The sequence below is a fragment of the Meleagris gallopavo genome, chromosome 1 (assembly GCF_905368555.1).
Source record: "Meleagris gallopavo chromosome 1, MGAL_WU_HG_1.1, whole genome shotgun sequence".
Taxonomy (NCBI): domain Eukaryota; kingdom Metazoa; phylum Chordata; class Aves; order Galliformes; family Phasianidae; genus Meleagris; species Meleagris gallopavo.
In genome coordinates, this window is record NC_139404.1 from 59,496,639 (window position 1) to 59,519,636 (window position 22,998).

Genomic DNA, 22,998 nt, shown 5'->3' on the forward strand with positions numbered 1-22,998 from the left:
TACCCAGAGTTTCTGGGATCTCCCTACTGCCTGTCCTAACGTGTATTCAGGATTGAAAAAGAAAGGAACTGAGTTTTGTGATGGTGTTCCTGTAAATCTCAATGTAACTACCTGCAGAGCGGACTACTGGTCTGTCTGGCTTGGCTGGGACAAGAAAACTCACTCTGTGTTACTCACCTGGACCATACACTTGGCTAGGAAAAAGTAAACCTTGCAATGGGAAGTTCTTCTGTGGTCCCAGGAAAACCATGACAGCTACTGCCTGCACTCTCACTTTCTGGGTTGACGTTGCCAAACCCAACTTGATCCCAGATTAAGTGAACTCCTTCAGCCTTCTCTCAAAAGGCAAACTCTCTGCATCTGAGCAGCACTGGGCAAAGAAAAGACTTGGTGGGAAGAGGGCTGAGAGTTGATGGGAACCTACAACAACTCAATTGCACTTCCATGTAGACCCAGACTCACAAGATCAGAATGATAACTCTCATGAAGGTGGCACTGTGTTAACAAAACAGCTTACATGGAGCATAAGAGATTGACAATTTAAAAGCCCCTCTCCCACAGATGTGGAATCTTGCTCTCCCTCCTTGAGAAGTGGTGAAAGACAGGTCAGCACCAGCAAGAGGCTCTGGAGAGAAGAGCAAGATCTTGTCTTGTTCTGTTAAAACAGCAGCCCATTAAAATGTAGTTTTAAGGTCAGAAGTGGGATTTGACACTGAAACAAACAAAGGTCTGCAGTTCTACAGGGAACATTTGCCAATATAAGGGATACTTATTTGGAAGAAGGCTGTTGCAAAAAATTGGTTCCCCTCTCTTTGTTTCTGGGACATCTGCTGAATGCCCTTATGTTGATAACCTACCCATCTCATCACAGCCCCAGGGAGGAAGGATGCCCGGACCCAGTCAAGGCTATAGCAGAGTCCCTGACACCCACCCGAAGGCACACCACATTCATCCATCCCAGAAGGATATCCAGTCCACCTGACCTATGGGAACTGGAGCAATGGCTTCAGCCTCAAGAGCAGAATGCACAAAGTGACCTGCTGAGCCAAAGACCATAGAGCCAGAGAGAGTACAAAAGGGAGCCCAAAGGAAAGCACAAAGACATCTCTCCCACTCCAACTATTTTGCAGGATAAAGAAGCAGGAGAAATTAGTGATCTGTTTGCTGAGACAATTGCAGGCAGAAGCTTCTCTATTTTGCTTAACTGTTTAATTATTGCCAGGGATAGAAAGCTCGATACTGAAGAGATCTAGCTAAAAACATAAATAGGTCACACTGGGACAACACACTGATGAGCGGGTTGTTCCCAACGACATTTGTGGAGTATTCATCAGCCATTGTGGGTTGTCTGCAAGGACAAAGGTGACCTATGACTTCCATCAGTTCCCAGTTCTTCCACTGCTTTTCCCTCCCCGTTTTTCATCCTTCCTTTTATGGGTCAAATACAACCAATGTAAATCAATATGAACCCACCAGATTTTAGGTTTGACTTTGGTGCTGTGTGTCTCCAGTCTCTACTTCATGAAAAAGTAAGAGATTGGGAAAGAAATGTAAGATGGGTACAAGGAGGATTATGGATGAGGAGGACCATCTCTGTTCCTACTTTTCCTGTGGACTTGACACCTTTCCAGATGCAGAAGTAGCAGATGATCCACGCCAGCAGGAGACACAGAGCCAGCTCCCAGCGCACAGTGCCCAGTTTGTGAATACCATCCGTTAGTCCCAGGACTCTCTTCCTGTCAGGAAGAGACAGGGACAGGGAAATAAGCATTAACACCCCAGATCCCATTAATCCAAATACACATTTTACCCCATGAAAAGATTAAACAGATCTGTCTGGGCTCCCAGATGAGTGAATTGCCAAGGGCTTACTTCTCTGTTATTCCTGTGGATGCTGCTCCAGCGTGCCCCGCAGCTAGCCCAAGCCCTCCAACCCTCCCAGCCTACTGCAGTGTGCCCACCAGACCCACACAGAATGAAATCATCACATACCTCTCACTGATCCATCACCCTGACAGCTGCTAGGTAGACACTTCTCCATCCAAAGCAAGCTACTAATGTCATCATCAACCCATGGCCACTTCTTTCCTCTCACCTCCCCATACACTATGAACACTCTGCACATAAGTTAAGATTGTCTCTGTGTTTCCCATCTCCTTCCTTCAGCCTCATTCTCTGGATACTCGCCATCACCAAGATGGACAACAGGAGAGCTCAGCCCTGCAGCTCATGCAGTCCCAGCAGCCCAGACCCACACTTAAGATTCCTATACACTCCTTCCTCCAAATCAACCCCCCTCATGGCTCCCTTTGCATTGCAGCTTGTGCAAAAACCCCAAACAACTATTTCTGAGAGGTAGCAAGATGTAAAGAACAGGGCAGGAAAAAGAGTTTGTCAACATGCAGACTTTTTCTGCATCCATGCATACCTCATATTCTCTTTGCACTTTGGTTGTTGCAAGGGACAGCCTCACTCCTCTCAGGGGCACTTTAATAGTTATAGAAACAGCATGGTTCTTGCAGCCATTTCAAACTCTCTGGGCTGCAGTGAGAAGCCCCTCTAAGATGCTGGCCTGATGCAGGACCCCTCTTTCATAGGTGATTCATTGCCTCCAGACCCAATGCCAAACCTTCCTGAGTGCCTACCTGGTGCCTCACCTATCTGCCTCAGATGTCTCCTTCCCACATACAAAGACAGGGCATGTGTTCAGAAGAAGTGAAATGGCAGTTTTACCCTTTCTATTTCACTGTAGAGGACTGATCAGTCTGCCCTGGCCTCTTCTTACAAAAAACACGCAGCTTACAGAAAGTACTCATTTCTTTTGGTACTTCTTTTTTGCCCCGACATCTCAGTGCCAGAACATGTGCATGTGTGCATGCGAGCTCTCTAGGCAGGCATGCTACTGCAAGCAGCCTTCAGGGTGCATTTAGTTCTCCTGGAATCCATGATGATCTCCTTGGCAGCTCTGTGCACTGTGCTCCCTAAGTCTGACATGCCCCTGCTTCTGAAACGTGGCACCTTACTTAGTCTTATGGAATCCCTCCCACTCCAGCATATTTCCTGGATGAGAGAGGAGCCTGAACAGAAGAAAGGAGATCACGTACTCCCAAAACTCAACCACTGGAGAGGTGGCGTTTGCAGGCACAGTTCTGTTGTCCCAGTCGGAGCTATTCAGAAAGTCCACACAAAGTTCTACCAAAAGAAAAGGAAGTCAATGAGCCAGAGAAATTTTCCAAGACTCCTCCATGAGGGATGCTCCTTCCCCACTGTTCCCTAACTTTCATGCTGACTGTACACAGACTCTTCACCCTGTGCTATAAAACATCTCATTAAACTTTTGTATCTCATTAAGCATCTCACTGAAGCCTGGCTCTTCCCAGCTATGAATTCCAGTCCAAGAGTAGGCAGAGAGCTTGGGTAAGGAGAGAGGGAAAGAGGAGAGCAGTTCCCTGCCAGATGGAAACCACATGACTGCAAAATGTAGATTACTGTGAAGTAGCCACCGTAGGTAGCCAAAAATAAAAAAGATAGAAAAATAAAAAAGATAGAGAATCCCATTCTCCTAACACACCACACATCATCTGCTATCCACACATACATATTCTCAAACACCACAACTGCCTTCATGTTCCACTACACCATCCCCAACTCTGTCACATAGTGTAAAACTGCTAAAAATGGAGGAGATGCCATGCATCCAAGAAATGCACTTCATCACGCATTTGGCAAGCAAAAGATAGTCCACAGGAAAACAGAGGAATCCCAGCTCTGGCTGGGAAGCTTCAGCACATGAAGAGAACATCTGTGGTTTTCCCAACAAAACAAACAAACAAACAAAAACTCCCCCCCAAAAAACAAACAAACAAACAAACAAACAAACAAAAGCATGTTGGGGGAGCTAAAGGAATCAGATCCACTCTTTACAAAGATGCTTACCTCTGCTGGGATGTAGGGGCAGAGGAAGCTGTGAGTAAATAGCCCATAGGGCAGGGAAATTTAACACATCAAAGGAATGATTCACCGCAAAATAAATAAAGAAATAAATAAAGGGCTTTAGCTGCTGCTGAAGCCCTTTCCAGCCTGGCTTTGAACTGAAAGCAAAACAACCCCTCATATCTAATTCCACTTCCTAGGAACAGCCCAAGTACTTTAAATAAAATGAAAGCCTAGTCTTTACTGCTGGGCATGGTGTTGTGATCTGTAGGCAGGAGGAAATGAGATCCCTGGCCAAGACAATGAAATCAGACCAGAAGAAGAGGGCTTTAAGAGTTTTGTGTTTCTGGTTCCTGCACTGGGAGACTCATACTGACAAATCCTCCAATGCAGGTTTGGGCTGATTTAGCCAAAAGTTAAGTGTGCAAAAGAAAACAGCTGAGCAGCTACTGCTCCAGAAGCTCAAAAGAAGCCAAGTAGCAAAAGGGAACTGTAAAATAAATAATTGTGCCAGAGCTAATGAAAAGCTCTTGCCTTGTGAGGGAGACTCTAAATTGGCTTGAAAACTCTTCTCACCCCACGTATCTCATTGTCCAGAAAATGTGGATTGTTCAGTGAAATCTCAATTATGAAAGTATCTCCATGCAGAAATAGTCTTCTGTCCCCTACTGCTAAGCATAAAGCCAGACCACTCACTCTTCCTGGCCATTTGTCCATGGTGAATGAAGACTGCTACCTTCACAGGAATCCCACAGACCACAGAGCACCTCATGGGAGCAACCCCTCTGGACAGTACTCTGTGAAACCCACAGTACAACTACAAAATAATGTCAGAAACCAAGACATTCATCTACAGTAAAAATATTTTTAGACAAGTGAAAAAGCATTTTCTACAAAACCCAAATAATTTCTGGGAACTGGGAAAGGGGAAAAGGAATCTATGAATCTGTGATTCTGTGATTGCATGAATTTATTTGAAAACTGAGACTCCATCTCCTACCTTTCCTCCCCTCAGAAGCCAACCAGAGGAAGGTGTACCTGAGTTCCAAGGGTTATTGCAGCTGGCCCATGGTAGCACAGTGGTGAATGAGCTGAACAGGTAGAAGAGTGCCCAGGACAGTATAATGATATAGTAGATGTTTAGATAGATCTCAATGACTTGCGAGGAATATCCAATTCCTGTGAAGGAAAGCAAAGCCTCTGAGAAGGCTGTCAGATACCAAATGTCTAAATTCGTCCCCCACCCCTTACCCAAAAACAAAAAGGGCATAGTCCATGCTACGGTAAGTAGAGCGTAATGCCAAGCACATAGGTCACTTCAGAATAGAGTAAGAGCTACCTCTAGGAAAGAGAAGGGATTTTATGAAGACAGGAAATGTTGCTGGTATCTCTAGACAGCTATATGGTGGAACAGAGGGAGAAAACTTTTCACTGATGAGAAAATATTTTTCTGATACTAGTGTGGTATTACATTACACTGCCTCGCCTTCAGGTAAACAAGACGTATAGCCTTGAAAGAAAAGAAATACAGGTGAGTTTATTTCTTCTGGAAAGACTTACGTAGGGTTCTCATTGGTGATGTACACTAAGCATAAAATACGGTGATGGGGCAAAAGACCAGATATAGGAGACGAGCTCTGCCCTTGGTTCCTTGGGCTCATCACTCACTGAGACACCAGAAAAGTCATTGGGTCAGAAAGCCTAAATTCATCTGCTTAAAACTGGCTGTCAGCACCCTTTGAGATACCACTGCTGTCTGCCGCCAGGCCATGTGCTGGTATTTAATTTGCCTGAACACAGGCTTCTCTTTCCTTGGCATCGGTGAAGTTGCACTATAAATACTGTGTTCAGTTTTGGGCCCCTCACTACAAGAAAGACATTGAGGCCCTGGAACGTGTCCAGAGAAAGGCAACAAAGATGTGAAGGGTCTGAAGCACAGGTTCTGTGGGGAGTGGCTGAGGGAACTGAGATTGTTCAGCCTGGAGAAGAGGAGGCTCAGAGAAGACCTTATCACACACTGAAAGGAGGTTGCAGTGATGTGAGGATCAACTTCCTTTCCCAAGTAACAGCGATAGAATCAGAGGGAATGGCCTCAAGTTGCACCAGCAGAGGCTCAGGTTGGATATTAGGAAACATTCCTTCTCAGAAAGAGTGATGACGCACTAGCACAGGCTGCCTAGGGTGGGGATGGAGTCACTGTCCCTGGCGGCATTCAAGAACCATGTGGATGTGGCTCTGAGGAACACGTTTAGCAGTATGGTGCTGTTGGGCTGACATTTGGACTTCATAATCTTAGTAGTCTTTTCCAACCATTATGATTCTATGATTCTCTGTCCATAAAATGAGTGTAATAGACTCTCCTCTGGGCAGAAGAATTGTGAAAGCTAAATTCATTGACATCTTAAAGCCATTTAGCAATCTTCTTCCATGAGAAAATTAGCTCAGGAGTCCTGGTTCTTGTAGCTGTACCTTAGTCCCAGCCCAGCTCTAGGCTGTCAGTGTGGTGGCTGCAGCACAACAACCCCAGTATGCAGAACATCAGCCTCATTCTCTCCTCAGCATCTGTCCCAGCTTCTATGGAGGTGTTTGTCTGTCAACACATCCTTTTTCCCAGCACCACTCACTTTTAGTCACCTACAGGAATCACCCGCACATACAGCAGGCACCAGGAGAGAAAACAAGGCTGCAAGAGAAAGGAAGGGAGGGGGAACAGGAAAAAAAAGGAAGGAAGAAAAGAAAGGAAAGAAAGAAAGAAGAGAGGAAATGTGGAAGAGAGAGAAAGAAAGAGAGGGAAAGAAAGAGAAGCAGAATAATGCTTCCAAAAGAGGCTCTGAGTCACTAGCTCTTAGAAAGTGCTGCCAGCAGTTCCAGTAAATTGACTCACCTTCAAAGATGGGACAGATCTTCCTCCAGGCAGTGACCCCTCCTTGGCTGGTGTACTGCCCCAGTGCTGTCTCCAGAAGGAACAGTGGGATCCCACAGGTGAAGAGAAAGATGAGGTAGGGGATGAGGAATGCTCCTGCAAAGAGAGATCAGATACTGCTTAGGAACCTCTTTAAAACCTTACCCTACACACCCCTTACAGATACCTTGGGCCACAGCTAGAATCCTCTAGATTTAAACAGAAAAATTTCCCTGAATTAACTGTGTGGCTCTGCAAAAGAGAAAGTTCTCTTACTTCATCAGTTCTTGGAAAAATACATGCTTCTGCAGTACTGCTGCATTTGTGTTGGCCAATGGCTAGGGGTAAGGTAGAGCTGTTTAATGGGAAAAGACCACACTTACAAAATTGTCCCTGTTGTCATTCCCCAACTTCATGCTCACTTTCAGCAGGAGACAGGCAAAGCCCAAGGAGCCCTTGCTTCACATAATTGCATTTGTTCTGCCTGTCCTGGGAGTCATAGAAAATTTGCTTGGAGGATACAAACCTGTAGACTGTGGCATTTCTTGATAAATAATAAATCTGTTGGGTATAAATTCACTTGAGACAAATTTCACATCAAATTAGACAAGTTTGCACTGAAAGAATGTGAGTAGAGGGATGGCAAGAGAATATCTTTCTAGTATTTTCAAAATGAAAAAGTTTTACTTCTCTCTTTGTTTTTTCATTAAAATAAAGAGTGTGAAGCTTCCACATTTTCACTCCCCTCCAAAGACAAGCAGTAAAAGCAAAGCAGGTCAGGGTAGATGTCTTTCTGTCAGGGTCCTTCCATCACACAGCAAAATTTGGTCATGGGCATCTCCCACCACCAGTGCCTGGGGAGCAGCAGTGGTATGGACAGCAGAGATGAGGGCCTCAACAGGAACAGGCTTTGTCCCCGGGTCCCAGTTCTCCCCTGCCAGCACTGCCATTCATGCTGAAATTCCTTCTCATGAAGGATAATTAGCAATTAGGAACATTTCCTCCTGTTTTTAAGCCAGCAATGTTACAATAACAAGCTGATCCAGATTTTCTCTAAACACAGCTGTGCTGTAGCTACAGGGGACCTGAGGTTGGAGGCAGGGAACCCAGTTCACAGCCTCTATACAGGTTTGCAGAGCAGGCAGTGAGAACTGCTTATACTGAACCAGAGGCAGCTGCTCCTTTGGTGTTACAAGACTCCTTTGCAACAAATCTGCAGGACAACTTTACTATCCTGCGCATGCAGGAGCCTTCCAGCAGGCCAGACCCTCTCCTTTGTTATTATGTCTCAAAGGCTGACCTGTTTTATTCTGAGCAAGGAGGGCTTTCTTATACTTTTCCTGTCTTGTCTCCCTTAACCTTCCTAGGCTGTTACCAGCTGATACTCCAGCTGCCATCTCCTCCCCTCTTTGATTCTCAACTAAAGGAGGCTCAGCAAGAAAGGCCCCAGAAACAGACCTCCTTTCCTTACGATTCTATAGCAACTACAGGATGCTGAACAATTAGATCAAATTTGAAGTGAAACCATACACAAGCTTACAATCAGTTGATTTACAAAAAAATTAACATGATTGTTTGTATGTCATTGGTCTTTACAACTTTATAACTGTTTCACTGCATTAGAAGGTAGAGAGAGGTAACAGGACACCATTCCCAGGCTGGCAGCAGTGGAGAACTAACAAAAGGCAAATACCTTTTTTTTGCAACAATGTGAAGGGCTTTTCCAGTGGTAAGGATATATTTTAGTGTTATGGGAAAGACAGCATGTTGTCCCCTACTAGTTTGTTGGCCATTTGTTTCCCTGGAGCATTGGAGAAAGAAATGTTTCCCCTACAGTCATAACATATTTTGTGCAATGGCAGTGTGAGTTGGGAAAAAAGGACTTTCCTGTCCTAATCTTTCCCAAGCCTAGCCTTGTTGGCCTCTGAATTACAACATGAGATATATTCCAAAGTAGTTCAATTTAAAACAAACAAACAAAAAAGACCTTTAAAATAAAAATTAGCCTTTCCACACTAATCAGCATACAAATTGCAAGGACTACTGGACCGGATAACATAGACATACACTATGTAAAGATATCATCCAAGCCCAGGAAAGAACTTTCCATGCAAAAGGCATGACCTTTCTCTCAAATCATCACTGCAGAATGGACTGTTCAATAATGTGCAGCACCAGTGTTAGGTATTCTGTGCTTTTCTGACTTACTTACTGCCATCAAAATCTCAAAGAAGGAAACTAAAGAATCTGCTAAAAAACTGTCCCAGGTTCAAGTAAAGACTCTTGTATTTTTTTAAACCATCTTCTTATCCAACCCCCATCTGGCTCAGAGGTGACATTGTATTGACTCCAGCTTGATTTGGAAGAATTCCAGAAACAACACAGGGGATGAGAATTTGGTAATCTTGGGATGAAGAACAGCTGAATCAGTAATCCGTTGGTGACAGTTTACACCACATGGGGGAAGAATGGCCTTTGAGACATGGTCTGTAGAGAAAACATACTTAAGGCAAGGGAAACATGCTAACAAAAGCTAGTGGCAGTCAGTTATTCTCTTCTTCCTCCCCAGCTACATTTTACTGTTATGCAAAAGCTTATTTTTTAACCACTTAATGATTTTATTGCATTGTTATTGTGAAAGGGGCAGCCACATAAGAAACAAAAAGGAAGGGAACAGATTACTCCTGGGTACAGATTTCCCTAGCAGTGTGTTGACCACTGGCAGAACTGCTCCTGGGAAAATGGTAGCTGCATCCTTCTTCTTTCCATCGTCTGAGAAAACGCTTCTCACACATGTTCTCAAAGACAGCCCCTTCTGTCTTATATTTCCCTATACAACAAGACAAGATGCTTCAGATTCCATCACTTCTGGAGCTGAGTTATGCTGGCATAATAAAACACTGTGTTGCCCTCATAACCACAGGGCAGCCAGCCCCGTGAGAGTTGCAGGTGGGAGTTCAAGTTTTCTGAAAAAGGAAGAAGGCACCCACGTGCCAGGAAGGACATACCAGGCTTTAGCAAGGATACTGGCACCATCAAAGCCTTTCCTCCTCTATAATAAGGTCCTGAGAGAGGTGGGGGTATCAGATAGAGTGGGAAAGGTAATGATGCAGAAGGAGGTTGATGCTGGCTTTCTGACACCTCACAGCTCATTTTGGAAGACCATACGTGTCTCTGAACATCCAAGAGCCTCAAAGAGTTCCTGAGAGGTAGGGCTCTCCTCCTAATAGATTCATTTGTAATTAAAACTTAGCAGAGCTGCTTTGAGAAGCAGCACCCACTGGGGAGAAATAGGCCCAGATATGAGTGTATCTTGTGGTGTCTGCAGACCAAGAACAACTCTTACTGACAACTTACCACCGCCATTCTTGTAGCAGAGGTATGGGAACCTCCACACATTACCCAGACCAATGATCTCTCCAGCCACAGACAGCACAAACTCCACTTTGCTGCTCCACTGGCCTCGCTCTTCCATTTCCTCCTTTTCTGTCTCTTCAGGAGCTGCAATTGCCCCATTGGGCTCTGCCTTCTTGACTGTGGCTCTGGTCATGGCTCTGTGGAACAGAGGAAAAACAGAAAGCAGGTGCAGGGAGCTGCTGGTGGGAAAAGGAGTGAGGGGATCAGCCACAACTACAGACCCATTCCTACTGTCACTGTGAGTGCAAAAGTGAAAGAAAAAATTGCAGGAGAAAGCAGAGCCATGGAATCACAGAGAAAATTCACTCACTGCTTGAGAAGCCACACTGAATGTGGCTGGACCTATGGGGTGGAACAAGGAAGACATTTTCTAATCTATACAGAATAATGAGTTATCCATAGCGTCATCTTAATTAAACAAGGTTAGTCATTGCTTGCTGCAAAATGCAGTTTTCTATTGTACACAGAGTCAGTCTAAATCTAGCCAAAATTCACTCAAGCCAGAATAAATCTTCTTGTTGACAACATCTTCACATTGATTCCCAGTATTTGACTATAAAGAGAAGATTAAGTGTAAAGACAGGAATCTTCTTTTACCCATCTGAAATAATCCTCCTCAAAAGCATGCCCTAATGAGTTACCTGGTGTAAGGATGCACATGGAAAGCACGGACTTAACATGAACAGAGTAGATGATGAACTGTGCCAGGGAAATCCTAGCTGTAGCTACATCTTGCTGGTGGCTTTGCTCAGAAGTTGGCCTTAGAAGGGCCAGTTGGTGTCAGCAAGGGATAGATGTTCCTTTGCTTGATTTAGGAAGCTGCACTGGAAGCAAATCTCTCCAAAGTAACAACATCTCTGTGAAAGGCTTCCATCCCCCCTATCTGTAAGTGCAAAGAAACCAGGGCTTTCTTTCTTCATATTAGCTTGCTGGTGGTTTGGTAGGTGTCTTAACATCACTTCTACTTCTTCCTCTGTGCATTCTAAGGGGCCACCCTCATTACCAAGGATCAGCAGAGATAGGAATCTGTGCTGCCCACACTGTTCATCTCTTCCTCTGTCTCTGGATCTCCCCTGGACCATTGAAGCCCAGGTGAAATCCAGGCATGGCTCTGGAAGTGGCTCAGTCTAGGGACCTCTCCCAGCCAACAGAATGAGCAATGCCTCACCATGCTTGACTCCACCTTACAGGACTGCCAAACCCATCTAACAACATTTTGCAGTCTCCTATGGAACCAGGACACCATTCTTTCTCTCTTTGTATGTTCTTTCCAGTTTTCTCACTTAAGGCTAGCTAGCATGTGAGGACAATCAGAAAGCCTGAGGCTACTGGGAATAACAATATGTATGGTCTTACTAACAAACTGGCCCGGTAGCATAAAAACCCCATGGCATTTCTTTTGGTGCAGTGTTCAACAGGGTGAGGGAAGCGGGATCAGGTTGGCGATGCTTGAGCTTGCTTCACACAAGACAGCGTTGTTATCACTGGGTCTCGTTTGCCTCTGCAAGTTGCCTAATGCAAGTGAAATCATTTCCTAAATGCTAACCCTCTGGATATATCAGGTCCTCAGGCAGAGAAAGACACTTGCATATGAAAAGGCAATTTTTAGTGAATGTGCATAGCAAAGCAAGCAGGTTTTGGCAGAAGGCATATTTTCTGTCATTCAAGTACCGAAAAGAAACCAGACCACAGTGTAAAACATCAATTGCTCTGTAAATGCCCAGGCCTTTGCATCCCCATCTGCCTTCATGCCAAGTGGCCCCTACACTGACATCAGCAGCACATTTTATAGAGTCACAGAATCTCACAAGTTGGAAAGAACTCATAAGGATCATCGGGCACAACCCCTGGCTCCACACAGCACCAAACCCTGTCTCTGAGAGCGGTGTCCCAATGCCCCTTGAACTCCTGCACTCAGGGCCATGCCCACTGCCCTGGGCAGCCCGTTCCATGCCCACTGCCCTGTGGTGCAGACCCCGTCCCTGACCCCCAGCTGCCCTCCCCTGACACAGCTCCATGCCGTTCCCTCGGGCCCTGTCGCTGTCACACAGAGCAAAGCTCAGCGCTGCCCCTCCACTCCCTGTCAAGAGCTGCAGCCGCCATCAGGCCTCCCCTCAGCTCCTCTGCTCAGGGCTGAGCAAACCCAGGGCCCTCAGCTGCTCCTTCCACACTTAGCCCTGTAAAACCTCCTTCATCTTTTTAGCCCTCCTTTGGACGCTCTCGTAGTTTTATGCCCTTTTTGTACTGTAGCACTTCAAACTGCACACAGTACTCAAGGTGAGGCTCCACCGGTGTAGTGTGGTGTGGGACAATCACTTCCCTCAACTGGCTGGCAATGCTGTGCACAATGCACCCCAGCATAGGGTTGGCCTTTCCACAGACTCTGAAAGCAGAAGACTGAATCACATACAAAGCTTTAACTCTGCCTTTAGTAAGGTGAGCTGCTGCAAGAGCAGTGGGGTATATAGCACGGAGAAGGGCAGTTAGGGGCCATTGGAGGCCATTTTCAAGGCTACATGTCTGCCTGCTGAAAAACACTGCACAGATTCTGGTTCCCCATTAAACCTGAAAGCTTTTCAGCCCCATCTTTGCCCCTTTCACTTTGCTTCCCTGCTGGGATGGGAAAAGGCTGGCCAGGCCCTGCCGCCAGCCTTTTCCTGGCTTCTGAAGGACCCTCTCCCTGCTGCCTGCCTGCTGCAGGGCTGCCAGCTGGCTCATCAGTTCATTCAGATGCTGCAGCACAGCCTCCTCGGCTCTGAGAGTAGCAGAGCTCCTCGCACTGTCAAATGAGAGAGAAAAAATAGCACGTACTTAATGAAACATGTTTGATCTGTCACAGTCCTTGGCATGTCCCAATTTGCTGCAGTCCAGGGCACATTATCAAGTACAATGATGCTTAAGTCTGGGCTTATTGAGGATGTCATGAAAAGCTGACAGGAGAGGACTTGGCTAATTCTTTGCTTTTGTTCTTTTAATGCAAGGAGATCCAAGAAGCAGTCTATTTCTACTAATATTTGTGTTTTCCCTGGTTGTGCATTAGCCCTGTCTCTCAGAGGGGCAGGGAAGCTCACTCAGTGATGGGCAGCCACCTCCTCTGCCCAGCCCAGGAGGCAGTGCTGAGTGCTAGCCCAGAGCCCCAGTGCTGCTATCAGGGATGTCTGGAGCAGGACATGGGCTCTGACCCGCTCTGACCCCATCCCCTGGCCCCAGAACAGGCCAACATGAAGAGTAGAATCTGGAATGCCACCCTGGGAAAGCATGGATCAGCAGGGGAGATGCTGCGCTTGTGGCTTTATTTTCCTATTGCAAAAAAGGGAGGAACACCCAGGTTATGGAAATAAACCTTTTCAGCTGGGTATGCTTGGTAGATTAAACCAGTGCCCAAAGTTTGGGCCCTTTGTGCCTCAAGTTCCCATTTCTCCCTTCCCAAGCAAAGTGATACACAGCATTACACATCAGATTTCTCTCCTCTGCGTTGCCTGCTGTTTCTATGAGGAAGCCTATTCACACAACTCCTGCTTCTTTTTTGGAACATCTACTCCCACTGTGCTCCTGCCCTATATGTTCCCAGGCCAGATGGGGACTCAAATAGCTTCTTGTTTCCAGCTAGGAATAATATGAGTCTCCCACAGCAGCCCAGACACCCACTGTGTTACATCTTCCCTGACATGCATTTTCTTCTCCCTTTAGATACTTCTGTCCTTAATAAATAAGCTTGGAAAAAATACTTTGCTTCTCACTGCCTGCCTGCAATTCTTCTGCTCTCCCGTCAACAAAGTTTGAAGAAAACTGGCTTCTTCATTCTGTCTCTTTTGTTCCTTTGCCATGAGGTCCTTCCCATGACTGAGATACCCCTCGCGTAGCTCACAGTTCTGCCTCTCATCCACATCCTCCATCCTCTGACCTCACCTCCTTCCAACCTCACCAGCCATTTTCAGAGATGCCCTGCTGTATTTTCAACCCCCAGTCCATCAGTAAGGTGCCTGGAGCAAGTTGCCCAGAGAGGTGGTGGATACCTCATCTCTGGAGACAGTCAAGGTCAGACTGGATGGGGCACTAAGCAACCTGATCTACCTGTGGGTGACTGTTCATTGTATGGAGGTTGGATCAGATGACCTCTAAAAGTCCCTTCCAATTCAACAATTCTATGATTTTCCAGGCCAGGTCTTGCAGACATGAGCTGTTCTCTCCCACAGAGGGAACAGGACAGGTTCGGAACAGGACATGGTGTGTGCCAGTAGCCAAGTTTTTTCTCCACAAGGTGTAAATGCTGCAAAAATCAGAATCCTTCTGGATTCTGCCTGTCACTGAAAAGAGAGCAGACAGCACACAGGCAGCCTCAAACAAGTCCCTTCCTCAGAAGGTGGCTGAGGTAACCACATCTCTCCGTGTTCACAATTTTGGGGTTTTGTTGGCCTGCAGCCATAGGATCCTTCACGTACGGCCACTCAAGGCAAGCAAGGCCAAGGACACACCTGAAGTTCTGTGGGCCAGTTCAGCCCCACATGCCAAAAGCACTATGCAGAAAAGCAGTACTTAATTGGTTGTGTTTGGTAGCAAGCTGTCATTAAAGAGAGAAGCAGGAAACAGAAAGAGGAGAATGAAAGCATTATTTGAAAGCAAATCCTGGTGGTACCTCAGCCCCTCCTAAGGGAAAACGGACTGACTAAGGACTGCTCATATGAGATTAGGAACAAGAGAAAAAAGAGAAGGAAGCCACCAGGGGTTCTGGCATAGGAGGTAGAAACTTGCCTTCCCACAAGCCCAGTGTCACCGCTCAAGAGCCCTGCCTCTGGGCAGCTGACCTCCTCTGTTTGACCCTCTTCTGCTGTTTTATCTCGAGGCAAACGAGAAGAGGGCAGTCTCAGGAGCAAACAGTGAATCAGCAATTGATACCATATCAAAAAGCAGAAGATAACGTTCACCAGAGGAAGCGCAATGTAAAGCACCTTTGGACACTGGTAGCTGTTGTTTGAGCTGCAGGAGGCAGAGTCACAGGTGATGGCTGAAGACAGCACTGCATTTGTGTGTCCTGGCTTTATTGTGGAAGAAGTAGCAGCCAATCCATGAACTGCAATTTGAGGTGGGGAGGGAGGAATCAGAAAGACAGGCTGTGCTGTGTTATGCAAGGAGGAGCAGGACGATGCAGGAAATTTGCTGGCTGCACGATATGAGCTGGCAGCTGGAATCCTGTACCACATGCCAATGGTGAGAGGAGGGAGCAAGGACAGAGAACAAGGGTACAGTGCCAGGGTACAGCTGAAAGAGCAGTCCAGGCTGGAGCAGTGCTGCTGCTGGAGCAGGGCAAAGACACAAGATGTATAGGGAAATGGGAGCAGTAGCTCTTCCTAGCAACGCGAATAGAGATTGCTGCTCCCAAACCTGTACTTGTCTGGAGCATGGCTCACTCCAGCCGCAAGAAGAAGGGCAAGGAAAGGTATAGCAAGAGAATAGTGATCAGTTCCCAGACACCAGTTCAAATTAAAATGTCTTTCTTTTCTAGATGTTGAAAGCTAGCTGGCTTCTTTATGCCTCTTGATTAACTTGCGAGTTGTTTGGGCTACAGCGTATCTCAAGGCATCTGTCCATCAAGGTTCTTGGGGCACTGAGGATCCATGCCATGAGGATCCATGCCATCCTGCCATGAGGCTCAGACACGGCTTGCATTTTCTTCAACATGAAAAAGGGCAATGCCCCTGCATTCAGCATTTTTGTTGCTTACTGACACCAGCAAGAATGAGAGTAGGAGCATCTGCAAAGATACTAATGACATGTATATCTATGATACAAGCTGCAAGGTGTGCAGAGTGCAGTCCTTTGCAGCTTAGGCGGACCAAGCCTTTCCTCATTGTCCTCTACTAGCAGAGAAACACAACCCATTCTAAGAGCAGTGCAAGCTTGTTTCTTCCCCACACTGGCTCTTAGGTGCCTGCTGCAGAGAGCAAAGCCACAGAAGACCATGAAGACCCGAGCCCCATAGCAGCCTGGGCCTGGTTGGAGTCTCCAACCCCTGGTTGGAGTCTGGGCCTAGCTGGACGCCTGGCAGCCAGCCAAGGCGCACGGGCAGCAGAGAGGTTCTACTGGGGCAGGACAGTGACCTGTCGTGCAGACCCACAAGGACAGGACAGAGTCCGAGGCATGGGACACAGTGGCTGCAGAGCTGCTCCTTCACAGAGCTTCAAGCTCGGGGAGCATGCGGATGTGCCTTGGGGCCCTGCCCGGAGCACCAGCAGGCAGCAGTAAGGCACAGGGCCTGCTGGGCAGCCCTCATCAGGGACCACATCTGCAGCCCCACATCCAGCACTGATGAGCTTCTGCAGAGCTGTGAAGGCCAGGTCCAAGGTTCAGACCCTCATATTTCCAGTTCTCGGTGAAGAAAACTAGGGCAATAGCATTTCCAATGACATTGGATGAAAGCCCCCATTCACCACAGTGATTGCTTTAACAGCACTGTTGTTGATTTAAGGAGATGTGGATCAGGTGTTATGAAACCCCCACGTGATCTGCTTGGGTTTGTTCACAAACACACCCTCAGATCAGGGCTTCTGCACATGCACAGATCTTGCCTTCTCCCTGCCCTCCCCCAGGCTGGTTCTTCACCCCTAATTGGGAATAGATCCGAGGACACGCTGAGCAGGAAGGATAAGGAGCAGAAAGCACCTCTAGGAGCTGCACCCCCGAGCCCACGTACTAGCACAGGGTCAGCAGTCTGCAGGGTAGCATGGTGGGAGTTACTGCCTCCTGCTTGCCTTGAAGCTCTTCCCCCTATACATCACTACCTAGCTATTGCTGCTCTTCATTCCCATCCCTCTCTGGCCCCCTCTTATGTCTTTCTCCACCTTTCTTCTGCATGAGGACTTCTCTTGCTCTGCTGCAGCCTTCAGTACCAACTGCCAATCCTTCAGGTATCCACCGCTTCTTGGCAGCGCAACTCTGCCTGCTCTGTCCGAAAGGAACCATGAGGAACAAGCTCTTCCTTGTACTGATCCAAACCGATAATTACTCCCCACCCTTCAGCCCTCTCTCCCTTTGCTGAGAATTGTTTTCCCTTACAAATTCACTGGCCCACTCCCAGCCAGACCTGCAGGCGAGCAGATGCCCAGCTCACCTGCACCCATATGGGATCTGCCAGGCAAGCCAGTCTCGTCTCACCAGTGTCCAGATGGGGAATCCACTGCACGCCAGGGAGATGCAGCAAGAGTTAAGGCAAAGGCTCCCCTCTCTCCTCCTCCAGTCCCTCCCCTTCCACCAACTCCCCCCATCAAATTGTCACCCTGCTCTCAGGTGGGTGGTGGGATGGCACAGGGAGGTGTGCCGGGGAGGGAGAACTCTCTCTCCAGCTCCCTTTCTGCGTGTGCCTCTCCAGACCTTGAACTGTGGCCCTGACAGGAAAGCAAGAAGAGCAAGCAGCTGTGGGTGGACAGGGCAAAGGCCCTACATTTGCAAAGATCAGCCACAGCCATCGGCAGTGAGCCCACCGACCCCAAAGCATGGCCCCAGCCACCTGCCTGCTCTGCACCCATCTCAGCACCAATGTGCTTTTCCAGGGCTGATCGCGAGCTATGCCAGCAGCAGACATTCCAGTTCTGCTACTTTTCTCAAGACAGTTCAGCTCCATAAATTTTTTTTTTTAATGATCGTTACTGTTTCATCTATCACTTTGCCCATAAACATGCCTGCCAAATTTTTACTGACCTTTTCTTGTATCTATGCCATCAAACCAGAGCCGCATGCAGGATTTAAACTGGAATGTGTCCACCATACACCAGGGTTAGAGCTTCCTCTGGTCATCAGAGAGCTGACAGCAGTCCTCTGGGTCATGAGAGACCACAGCATGAGCACCACAATCCCTGCTGATGGGGGTCCGTACTGCCGCCTGTCCTACTGCAGAGCTCCAGTGTCACCCAGGGCAGCTGGGAAGAGGGGCAGAAGAGGTTATCTAGATATGGAGGGGGATTGAGATAAGCCTAGGTAAGCAGAGCTGACCTAAAAACCTCATTTATCCACACTGAAGTATTTCACAAGAACATCACAGCCTTTTGCAAAACTGTAGATGGTAAAAGACCTGTGACATTCAGGCAAAAGAAGAAGAAAGCCACCCTAAATGAAAACTTTATCTAGAAATGAGCAAAAATCACTCTCCATCAGGGAAAAAAAGGCTGTTATTTCTACTCTTCAAACCAGAAAAAATACCAGAAGTTACACTCAGTTTTCAGAGTTTCTCCCTGGGTAATAATTCATTGTAGTTTTCACAGGGCAACCTGATCCTGCTGTGGCAGCATCCACTTAAGGACTCACCATTGTCACAGCCCAGATCCCAACAACCTGATCCTCATCCTCTGCCAATCTGGTGGCACAGACCCCAGGGACCACTAGAGACCTCTTGGTCCATGCTGCACTTCCATGCCCTGCACCCCAGCAAAAGTCTCCAGTTCCCCGCTGGCTGGCAGCACTCTTCACCTCCTTTCTTCTCTCACTCTTCGAGGCCAAAGCATGGTGCAGTCTGGCTCCCATCCCACTGGGCTTCAGCCAGATGAGCCACCACAGCCCATGCCCATCCACCTTTTGACACCTTTGCTAATGAAACCAAAGTAATACTGTAATAACAGCTGCTTGTTTGATCAGGAATTTGCCTTGTCAGCTGAACGCTGCATTTTTAGAGGAGCTTCCCCTAGGCATTCTTATAATTTATGTTTTATGTTTATGGTTAATTTCTGCTTAAGCAAACCTGTGACTTCCTACAACAATTCCACCGTAACTAATCACAAGTGAACATAACCAAAGTAACGAGTGCTAACGAGGCCCTGCCGTACCGTAATGGGCTCCGGCAGCTGCAGTGCTGCTCCAACGCAGGGCCTTACTGTGCCCCTCTCAGCACTGCCCATTACTGACAGTCTCTTCCAAGGGCTCTAGAGAAGAGGAGGCTGTCAGGAGTCTCTTGCTTCGGAAGCACATTCAGGGCGAGATGTCCCTCTATCCTATGGCCCCCATGGTAAAGGAGAGGACAAGGCAAGAGGAGATTGTGCAGGAGCTCAATGCTGGCAACAACAGTGGGCTGTGGGGAGGATTAACGATGTTAGGGCGATGTCCTTGGTCTAACAGACTCTTTGAGTCTAACAGCAGTGCTTGCTGGTGATCAGAAACCAAGGAGGACTATGGAAAAACATCAGGCAGAGGGCACAGGGCAGCGAATCCTATTGCCATGGGGTGCACGAGGTGACAGCAAACATCTGCAGTGCGTAGGTCACAAAGATGCAAAGGACACTGTGTGGCTGTTGGGACAGAGTAGCACATGTTGGTGCCCAAAACAACTAGATGCACCAATGAGCCCAGGCAAAATCTCTGGGACTCCCTTATTTCTATGTAAAACTGGAAGAAAAAAAAAAAAAAGTAAAAGAATATACATGAAAAAAAAACAGGTCTTCAATCCCATCCCTATATTCCTGAAACTTAAGAGTTGACTTCTTAGCCTAAATTACAGATTTTAGATTCTGAATGTGAGGGGAAATTTCGAAGATTTGTCTGTCTCTTGTCTGATGGGACATCGTGTCTTCCCCATGTGGGAAGGGTCTGAGCTGGGATATGTGCCACAGGCTGTGAGAGGAGGGTTGCTGGGCTGATCCTGAATGAAAACAACTCAGTTCGCCATATTTCAAGTCAAAAAAGATCACCGCATTCCAAATTTCACCTACATTTGGGGTGCTGTAAAATAAGTAGTAGGTGCTGCTGTGATTTAACCATGGAGTCTTTAAAAACGCTGTGAGAAATGTCGTATCTGGAAGTTTCAAGTATGCTCATTTCAGACTTAGTCTATCAATCTGCTCAATAATGAGAATCTACTCAATTTATATTTCAAGGCATCACATCTTTCAATTCTTCATCCCAAAGTCCAATTGCAAATAAGAATATCCAACAAACCTTTGGTGTTTTTTTTTGCTTTTTTGTTTGTTTGTTTGTTTTTGTTTTGTTTTTTGGTTTTTGGTTTTTGGTTTTTTTTTGCTTATCTGACTTGCAGAGCTCATCCAAAGCTTTACAGTAATTAGGTCATTTAGGAACACAGGCTTGGGAGGTTTCCTGGCTCATACATAACCAGATCAATAGACCACATGCCCAATTCAATGGACACCAGGCTATTTGGAAACAAAGCAAGTCACAAGCCTTTCGGCAGGCTCCCATTTTGCCTAACTGCAGCTGAGCAGACTTTCTACCTCAGCCATTTTCTGGAGGTAGCTGTGGACAATTTTCTATTAGTTTTAATGTACCTCACCAGTGGACCAAATCTCTTATAGGTATTACTGGAAAATGAAAATATAATTTTGTTTGAAATTAGTAAGACATGAAAGATGTGTTTGTGGAGCTTCAAGTATGATTCATATAAAAAGCCGACTGAATATTATCCTCTGTATTAAACTCCATTTGTTCATTTCTGGAAATAATTTCTACCAACCAGCATTGCATGAAAGTGGAATGGCTCCATTCACCCTCACACTGGAGGTCTCTTCCCCAAGGAGATTTTTCCAAGGTTTCTGAGCTCTTTCCTACCTTCAGCTCACAGGTAAGCATCAACATGTACGTCCTCAGGAGGCTAAAACAGCACATGCCACAGCTGGGAATGAATACGATCCCTGTGGGAGAGAGCTGGCTGCAGCTTGGAAAACACCAATAGGCAGCAGGAGACAAAGTGCCCCCATCATCCCAAGCCAGGGAAAGTCCCTCTCTAGCTCTACAGCTGGTGGACTGCCCGTCACCCACCATGCAAGTGAGGTCAAAGAGTCTCACAACTCAGAGGGTCTGCTGATCCACTTCAAAGACCCGTCTGAGGTACGGTCAGCTGAGGTCTACCATCATCTTTTCAGAAGGGGAAGGAAGAAATCCCCTGGAGCACGGCCAGACTGTTCATTAATCAGCATCGCTTCCCGTAGACAACTATACGCTGCTTTTGTGTGGAAAGCAAGAGCCGGCAGTGTACCAGAGGAAAGGGTCCTCTCTCAGCCTCCTTCTCTAACCTTTTCCCGCAGAAACCCCTACCACGTACTGCTCACACCTATCCAAGTGCCCCACAGCCCCAGAAGGAAGCAGACAGCAGGAAGCTCTCCTCCTTCACATCCCCTTGCCCCAAGGAGTGGTGCTGGGGACCTGTTCCCTCGCCCCACAGGAGCACCCGGTGCCACCAGCCTCCCCGAGGTGGTCCCCTTGCACCTCGCCTTTCTGCTGCCGGCAGTAGGTGAGGTCCTGGGGCCACCTGGTGGTTCGTTGCGTGGATTGTTTGAATTCTCTCCGTGCTGGGTGCTCCAGCAGCACCGTACCAGGCTATATAGCACGATGCCCACCAGTCCTTGGGAAAGCCAAGCTTCATTCACTCACTCAGCCCTTCCTATGCTCTGGCTTTCTCAGAGTTACTTGAGAGCTATCCAGATTCCCAGGGCTACATGTCCTCTGGCTGCCCTTTTCAGATGCTGAGCCTTCAACATTTAAAACAACTGTTCTTTGATCGTTATTGTTATGTTTTTCACCCAAACAGCCTGCAAATGAGAGGCTCTATTTGTGGCTGAGTTGACATAACGTACAGATCCCACCTCAGCCATGAAGCCTTTCCTCCATATGCAGGGAAACAAAAATAGCAGGTTCTAGAGAACCTGGAATCCAGTCAGAACAAAAATGACTTAGACCTGCAGAGATGAGGGACAATTTCCCACGATCCTTCACTTGCATGAAGAAACACCAGCCCACACACTTCTCCCAGGCCCTGGGAATAGCCCAGTGATTCATCAGCCAGATGACTCTTTTGGCTGGGAGCAGGTGATGGCTTCTAGCAGAAGGTGGCATTGCACCAAGAACCCCAAGCCTACTGCATACAGAGGTCTCCCAGTCAGTGTTCCCCATTTTCCCTCCCACTTAAACCAAGCTTCTTCTCTTGCCACCCTCCTGTACAAATGAGCCAGAGCAACAGAGATGCAGACCCAGATACCCAGCACAGCTCCACTGATACACACCCCAGCAAACACAGTGTAAGGATGCTGGTTACAAAAAAAATGAGACAGTCTGTAGCTAGAGAGGAAAGACAAGAATTTATTGGAATGAATGGAGAGCTCCCACAGTCCACACCAGAGCCACAACTTTGAGACTCTGGCACTCTCCACTCCATGATCAGTCCTTCTTCTCTGCCCACCAGAAGGCTGGGGGTGCTCTGAAACACCGGTGTTTGATCTGCCCCTTCAGAGCCCTCTTAGGGAGAGGATTAAGGTGCATTGCTAACTCCACGCAGATCATCTCCACAGCAGCTTCTCCCTCAGCCCTTCAGATCTTCCAGGGAAGGGAACCCAGAAATCCCTTTCTCCTAAATGAGTGAATCCTTGTGTTGTCCAACAGGTGCTAAAAGCTGCAGAGAAACCATCCTGGGGGAGGGAGGGAGAGCCCCACTGGTCCTAGCAGTGAGATTCCAGCTCTGTCAGCATCAGGAGGCCAGATCTGGTGGAAGGAAGAGTCTGTCCCGTGCCTGGCCTGGAAGGCAAATCCTCTAGTGGACAGATGAGTTGGTGGAACCTCTGGAAGGCAAAAGAAGGCACTGAACATGGTCTCAAGGATGAAAGGTAACCCGGGCTCTCCCCTTCCAGTCATGGGTTTCATTCAGTCATTCAGACCACCCCTTCCTGAGCATTTGCAGAGCTAGAGAACAGGTGGGATCTGGAGTTCTCTTGGAGCAAGACCCTAAGCTGCTGTCAAGGGCAGCCTCCACGCTGAGCTGA

At 47.3% G+C, this 22,998-nt stretch overlaps 2 protein-coding genes across 4 annotated transcripts in view; both read right to left on the reverse strand.

Moving 5' to 3' along the window:
* The window catches only part of SLC6A12 (solute carrier family 6 member 12), a 37,504-nt gene extending 19,398 nt beyond the window's left edge, over nucleotides 1-18,106 (reverse strand). Inside the window, exons 1-6 of one of the 3 annotated variants that reach the window (XM_010714313.4) lie at nucleotides 17,948-18,106; nucleotides 10,193-10,389; nucleotides 6,818-6,952; nucleotides 4,972-5,112; nucleotides 3,105-3,192; nucleotides 1,604-1,736 (exon numbers count right to left, since the gene is read on the reverse strand). In XM_010714313.4, coding sequence (XP_010712615.1) covers nucleotides 1,604-1,736; nucleotides 3,105-3,192; nucleotides 4,972-5,112; nucleotides 6,818-6,952; nucleotides 10,193-10,385 — 690 coding nt within the window. In that variant the 5' untranslated portion in view covers nucleotides 10,386-10,389; nucleotides 17,948-18,106. Of the gene's footprint in view, nucleotides 1-1,603; nucleotides 1,737-3,104; nucleotides 3,193-4,971; nucleotides 5,113-6,817; nucleotides 6,953-10,192; nucleotides 10,390-10,893; nucleotides 11,411-17,360; nucleotides 17,436-17,947 lie in introns of those variants that run through there. The other 2 variants (XM_010714305.4, XM_085229813.1) reach the window with 2 other exon arrangements.
* A 4,206-nt stretch (nucleotides 18,107-22,312) lies between these two features.
* Nucleotides 22,313-22,998, reverse strand: part of LOC100539895 (sodium- and chloride-dependent GABA transporter 2) — a 36,941-nt gene continuing 36,255 nt past the window's right edge. The window contains exon 15 of the mRNA XM_085229823.1: nucleotides 22,313-22,797. Coding sequence (XP_085085949.1) covers nucleotides 22,678-22,797 — 120 coding nt within the window. The 3' untranslated portion in view covers nucleotides 22,313-22,677. The remainder of the gene's footprint in view (nucleotides 22,798-22,998) is intronic.